The 7,028-nt window shown below is 37.7% G+C and overlaps 1 protein-coding gene across 1 annotated transcript in view; it reads right to left on the reverse strand.

Annotated features, from left to right (window-relative positions):
* The window catches only part of LOC124231878 (39S ribosomal protein L15, mitochondrial-like), a gene marked incomplete at its 3' end in the record, with an annotated part of 7,731 nt that extends 3,156 nt beyond the window's left edge, over window positions 1-4,575 (reverse strand). Inside the window, exons 1-3 of the mRNA XM_046648893.1 lie at window positions 3,833-4,575; window positions 2,543-2,701; window positions 1,779-1,944 (exon numbers count right to left, since the gene is read on the reverse strand). Coding sequence (XP_046504849.1) covers window positions 1,779-1,944; window positions 2,543-2,701; window positions 3,833-3,888 — 381 coding nt within the window. The remainder of the gene's footprint in view (window positions 1-1,778; window positions 1,945-2,542; window positions 2,702-3,832) is intronic.
* Between the last annotated feature and the right edge of the window lie 2,453 nt (window positions 4,576-7,028).

The following is a 7,028-nucleotide window of genomic DNA, read 5'->3' on the forward strand; positions in this document are numbered from 1 at the left end:
GGTCAACACTAAAAAATGTAGTCCTGAACTTTGTTAAGTTCTACTTTTGATCACTTTAGATAGGATGTGCTATATTTTAATTTCAAAACAGATTCTGACAAAAATAAAAAGATGGCATCATTACCATTCTTTTTGTAGTGATAAGAATTTTTTCCTATTTTGGTGTGGTTGAAACAAGCTGGCTCCCAATCAAGTTCCTTTTATTAATTATGAACCTTTAATATATTTAAAAAAATATTCCATCAATTCTAAGATACACTTTTTCCATCTATGATACCGACCTGCATTTTAATAATTATGGTACGTTTGACTCAATAAAGTAAGGTCTTGCCATATTATTTGTGATTTTTTTTTTTCTGCTGAGGAAGATTCACCCTGAGCTAACATCTGTTGCCAGTCTTTCTCTATTTTGTCTGCGGGTTGCTGCCAGAGCATGGCCGTCGACGAGTGGTGTGGGTCTGTACCCAGGAACTGAACCCAGGCCACAGAAGGGGAGGGCGCCAAACTTAACCACTAGGCCACAGGGCCAGCCCCTATAATTTGTGATTTTTAATTACTATTCCATAGATTGCTTGACCACTCCCCATCCTTGGACATTAGGGTTAGTTTCAGTATTTTAAGTATTATAAAAGCATTTTTAGGAATGTCTTTCTATCAGTTAGGTTTATTTTGTTTTTCCTTGAAAACATATCTTTCCAAATTAGTAATTTTATGCTGAAGGATCAGAAAGTCTTATTATCCACTATTTACTACAAATCTGAAATCAATTTACAGAGCTGTAAACGATGTGGAACTGTACTTACACAACCACTGCCCTGGTGTCGTTTTCAGGATTATTTTTGTTAGTTTAATAGACACATACCTGTGAGCTGCTGGGATGCGCAGTTTAACAGCTCAAGAGGTCACGGATTTTTCCATGTCAATTTACATGTGCATTCCCTTATACGCCCAGAGTAGGATACTGAGACTTAATCGCATATTTGGTAATCTGTCTTCAAATCATCTTAGTTGAAAATCCTTTATCCGTAAGGTTTACTTTTTCAAAGGAATCTAAAAGGTTTTTCCATAAACATATGCCTCCCTCTAGTGGACACTAAGTTACTCACACAGTTACATTAGTGACAACAAGGAGGAGGAGGAGTTAATTAACAACACGTTTATTTGCTTATGAAATTCCTGGCCAATTTCTATAAATAGAAAAGTCCTTTACTGCGATTAGAATTGGATTTGATCCCTTTCTTCCATAAATACTGAGTTATTATCATGAGCCAATATTTCCAGTATTGCAAACACAGGAATGAATCACAGTACCTGCTCTCAAAGAACTTACATCACACTGAGGAAGACAATGAAAAATAAATGCATTACTTAGTAATAAATGTCAGGTGTTCATATATTCAAAGAAAAAATACTTCGGGCAGAGTAATGCAGACAGAGTACGACTGTGGGGGAAGCGGGTGGGGGCTGAGTGTTCCTTTATAAAAGAAAATCAAAAAAGACCTTTCTGATATTATCAGATCTGAACAGAGAACCAAAGGGAGGGAGGGAACAAGCTGAACGGACACACGGGAGAAGAGCATTCCCGGACCATGGGAACAGAGGCCCCTCGACGTGATCATGCTGGCTTTCTAAAACCACAACTGAGTATAAACACAATCACCACTATGTAATGGTTGTAACAATTCAAAAGGGATAAAAACAAAGGAGGCAGAGTATAGATTATATGAAAATCAGAAATAGCCTCCTATCTAACTCCAAAAATACTAATCCAGACTTACCTCCTCTACCAGCTGGACACCATAATCCCTTTTATATGGCTGGATGGTCACACCTCTCCCATTGACAAGCTGGGTTAAGTCAATAGGCTGAGTAGGATCAACTCGACCCAAATCAATAAGATACTGCAGCCTGTTGAGACTCAAAGGCTGATACTGGCGTCTGAAGCTACAAAACAAGAAAGTAACAGTTGGAAAACTCAACTCTCTTCCTCTAAGTTCTCCAAATCAACTTAAAAGTTTTGTTCTCTATTTTCCTCCAACAATTTAGATGGTAACAAAATAAGACCCTCCTGACTACAACAGAAACGTTATACTGCTTGATTTTTGGTAATGAAACAAAACCAGTATTTCCTTTATTTTGCTAAAAGTAATTTGCCTCTTAAGCATTTTACTTCACTCATTTACACAAATAAACAAACAAATCTGTGGAAAATTTAACCCACTATCTGAATTATGCATTAATGGAACTCAAAGTAACCATGGTAGTTGTCATTTATTGGGTAATCACAATGAGCCAGGTTTTTATATATATTATTGCTAAGCCTCTAAACAACCAGGAAGCAGGCATCATTATCTCCATTTTGCAGGCTCAATGTCTGGGCTTTTTTCCCTACTATTCCAAACTAATTGCACGACTAAAGATGCTTCAGAGGAACAGGGGCAAAAGTTTGCTTCAAAGTGACTATCAATTTCTACCAAGCTATTTTTTAGGTGATTCTCAGCGAAAAACAGGGCTTTCGACTTTAAAAAGCAAAGCAACCTACCTATGTCCTTCATTAAACCCGTATTTTGGGATTCGTATGTAAAATGGAGTCTGGCCTCCCTCAAAGCCCAGTCGGGGCCGGGTTCCTCTCTGTCCTTCTCCTTTATCTGTCGCCTCTGCCACATCTTCTACCTCTTCTCCGCCCCCTCGGTCGTCTTTCCTAAAAGAAAGAACAAAGTTTTATGATCTACAGATGCCTTTTTATAAACTGTATCTCATCTTTTCGTTGTGTATTTTTTGTTACACCATTTATTCATCCAACCAACCAGTACTAGCTAACACTACCTTGTGCCAAGCACTGTCCTAGCTGCTCTAGCGTCCAAACACTCTAAATCAGCATCTTTGCCTCTGAAGATGTACCTAATTCTTGCAACCAAAGTGCAAGCTGTGTTTCAAAGGCAAACTTCCAAGGATGGGATGGGGATAAGGATTCTACAACAGGCTGGAACGGAAAAAAACCTAGAGTTAAACATCCACAACAAACAAAGCTTACATGATAGTTAAGAAATTTTATTTTGGAATTGTAAATATGTCATTGCTACCCATATATTGTTTTATTTAAAGATTAATTTATAAAGAAAACATTTTTCTTAATTTACTTCCTGTCACTTCACGAAGGCAACGGACTGATTTTCAAAATTACAGTACGTCACCTAACAGCTTTTCTGGCTGTATTTAGTGATTTGAAGAGACATCTAACGGAATAAATCAATTCAACTCTTTCCCATGAAGCTATACGGGAAAAGTCCTTCATTTTAATTCCAATTTTGAACGGGACAATCATTTTGCAGTGCGACTTCGCTCCTATGCTCTAGCATAGTTATGCTTTTAAGCATAAACCGTATTATGAGTGGAGACCACGCGAGAAGATTTTCCTCTGCAGTTAAGGAGAACAGGGACTCAGAAACCCTACCTCCATCCCAATACCCTCTGGAATAAGCAGTCCCCGGAAAGCGCGGGCAGTGCAGGGCCGCTTCCATCGCCCCGGGCGCCAGCGCTTGCCCGCAACACCACCAGCCACTTAGCAGTTTCCTGGAGCCCGGATTCGGCTTTAAGTTGGCCAGGCTAACCCGGGGCAGGGCCCGTAGCAGGTCCAGAGCCCTGAACCCACTGCCCGGCACCGAACCTGCCATGACCCCCCAGGAAGAGCCTCCAAGGGCACCGGGCCGCTTCGGAGCCCACGTGGTCTGGGGCGCTGCTTTACGGCTGCGGCCCCGCCCCTGTCGCAGTGCCGCGAGCGCGCCAGCGCCCTGGACTCCGGCAGCGGCTTCGGAAGCTTTAGAAGATTGACTTGTCGGTGTTGCTCTGCCTTTTTTTTTTTTGTAAATTCGCTGCGGATGTCTTCATGGTTTGAGAGATCGTGGCTTGAGCCCGGGCTTGAACGTCGGTGTTCTCTTCCGCCACAGCAAACGCGCACTGCAAACGCTGCAGTCTGCGGTCCTCAAGAGGCAGTGTCTTCTCTGACCGCGCTGTGGAGAATCAGATAACCTGAGCGCAGAATTACTAATTTTGAATTTGGCTAATTAAACACAGTGAGAGTAAACAATACTCAGAGTCCAGCTAGTAAAATGCCTGGCTAATACTAACCTGTGTAATGAAATTCAACCTACGCATTCCCATCAGTGTGCTTCTACGTGTACTGCACTGACCCACCGAGTCGCTGAGATACGAACTTCACTGAACTGCTGCTCGTGATGACAGGTGCCATAGGAGCGCTTGGCACGTGCCATCGCTGTGTTGTCAGCCTTATTCGATCAATCGCTTGTGGAGGTAGCTGTTACTACCTTTTACGGACCGGGACGGTAAGGGTTGGCAAGGTCGGGTAGCTTGACCAAGGTCTCACAACAAGCGGCAGAGCCAGGACTCACACTTACACTGCCTCCTAGTAGAACAGTAGTGTTTCCTAGGATATAAAATTGAATATCTGCAGCATAGAATACATAACATTATTTTCAAGCTAAAAAATAGCTTCCCTATTTTTGTCTTAAGTGAATGTGGTATAGAAGACAAGGTTCCTTTCTTTTTCTTTCTCTTATTCTTTTTATATTTCACTGTCTTGCTGGGGAGTTGTTCTTTCTGGTTCCTCTTAGTGATCACAAATAGTGAAGGAGAGAAATTTTTGGAGGGGAGCTACTTCTATGTTTAATTAAACCCTTTTCAAGTTATTTTAAAACAAGTATAAAATACTACAGAAAGAAAAATTTGTATTCATGCTTTACTTAAGCAATATTTATGAGCAAGACACTGAAACTTGTTACTGAAAAATATACGTGGATGAAGTCAAACAAGATCTTGCTCCCACGTTGTTTGAAATCTAGTAGGACAGACTTTCCCAAATTGAGTATTTTATAAAAGTTAAAAAAAAAAGTACGTCTCTTGTGGACCTAATAATGCAAATTCAAGAAAAATACAGATATATGAGTTCTATAAAACAATGTGAAGATAAAGTCCAGACTCTATTTAGAAGTACAAAAGAAAATACTGAAAAAAAATAAGCTAGTTCCTGCCTTTAAGAGGTTTCACTTCAATATATTTCATAATCTTTTCTTTAGAATTTTCATACTTCTGAGAGGAAAATTACAAAATATGTTGCAAAATGTGCCCTAATCTACAGAAATATATACAATTTTTTTTCTCTACCTAGAAAATCTTTTGCATTAAGTAATGAACTTTTGGATGAGTGTTAACACCAATAATGTTTCTCATGGAAAAAAATGTGTATTGAATAAATGAGATACAGGAAATAAAAAACAATGTGCTGCATTTCTTGCAAGTAGATGCTCTTTGTTGTGTAGGTTATATAGTGTTATTGGTGAACATACATTAATAATGGTGGAAATAATTGTTTGTAGTTAATTGTAGGCCGTTTGTTTATCCCATATCCAACATGCTGATGAAGCATATAAAACTGTCAAAATAATTTAATGAGTTTCATCTGTGTTTTAAGAATGTAGGTTAAGGTGTGTGGTGAATAAGTCATCAACCCTTACCTTAAGCCTATAGTTTTACATCATCATCATCATTGCATGATAATACTTATTAAGCACCCACCTGCTTGGGGTGTTGTGCTATACTCTGTTTAAATGATGTTAATGAGACCTTGTCATAAGAAAACATTTCAACAAGAGATTTAAAGTCCATCCTAATTCCAGTCCCAGTTGATAGTGACTACTGAATCATTATGTAAAAAGAATAAAACAAGCCTGTAAAGATGGTGTAATTTGAAGTTCCTTGGGAAGGCCTCTTTCCCACACACTCCCAAATAATTTTCCCCTACCTATCCCAGTGCCTTAACAGTCTGCCAACAGAGATGAATTCTTTTGAGCTCATTATTTAGAATTAAAATTCTCAAGGTGGGTAGAGAATGAGAGAGGGGGATGAAAATAAAAGGGGATAAATTTATCACATGAGGTACTTTGTATGAACCATAGTAATAATACACCGTGAAGTGAAGCATCTGATCAATTTAACCCTCTGTTTCTGAGATTAAAAAAACAACAAAAACATGCATATAAAACTCTCCCATCTAATCTCCCTAAATGAGATCACACATTAAATAATATTTGGCAGGGATGGGAACAGGAGGAGGAAGGGAATTTCAGTTATTAGATTATTACTGATTTTTACCATGAGCCAAAAACAAATCATTTTTATTTATTTATTTATTTTTTAATTAAGTGCAAAAGCATTGAAGAGCTTTACTACAAATTACAACCTAGAAACACGTTAACTGAACAATTAAAATTCATACAATCAGATTTAGATATATAACAACACAAAGTAGGAACAGAATTACAGTACATTTACAACACAAGACAGATACATGAATTCATTAGAAAATATTGTAATAAATAATTCATGAATTATAGTGCAATTGATTTATGCATAAATATAACTAATTGCCTAACAATCAATTTATATTAACAAAATCTGTCAAAATCAAGGCAGCCACAGAGTTTTACTAAATTACTGCGACAATGGAAATACTGCAATTGAAAAACAAATACAAGTATTTGTACTGTAAACAACTAAAAAAATCAGTCTCACTAAAGTTAGTATACAATTTAATATAAAATTATCATTAGCTACCAGAAATGGTTTCAACAACTTTACTGAGCAGTAGTTTTCTAAAAACAGAGGCACTGTTTTTTCTTTTCCTTCTTTTTTTTTTAAACTATAAAATACTTGAGGAACATTCAAATAAGGAGAAAGCACATAATGGTTGCTTTCACCTTCATTAAAAGTCTGCTGAAACTGGATTTTTCAGAAAATGGTCAATTAATAAGTAATAACTGGTAACTAAATTTATAAAGTACTTTGAAAGTTTAACATAAAGAATATCTTCCTGGAATCACTGGCGGGAAGGGGAAGCCATAAATCACCCTGCCTTTCCAAGTTTGTATAATCAAAAGTTAACTCAATAACTAGAAACATTTTGTTTCTTTTAAAAGTTAGGAGTTGATCATTACCTACAAACTATCAAAAAA

The sequence above is a fragment of the Equus quagga genome, unplaced genomic scaffold (genome assembly GCF_021613505.1).
Source record: "Equus quagga isolate Etosha38 unplaced genomic scaffold, UCLA_HA_Equagga_1.0 HiC_scaffold_10734_RagTag, whole genome shotgun sequence".
In the NCBI taxonomy this organism is placed as follows: domain Eukaryota; kingdom Metazoa; phylum Chordata; class Mammalia; order Perissodactyla; family Equidae; genus Equus; species Equus quagga.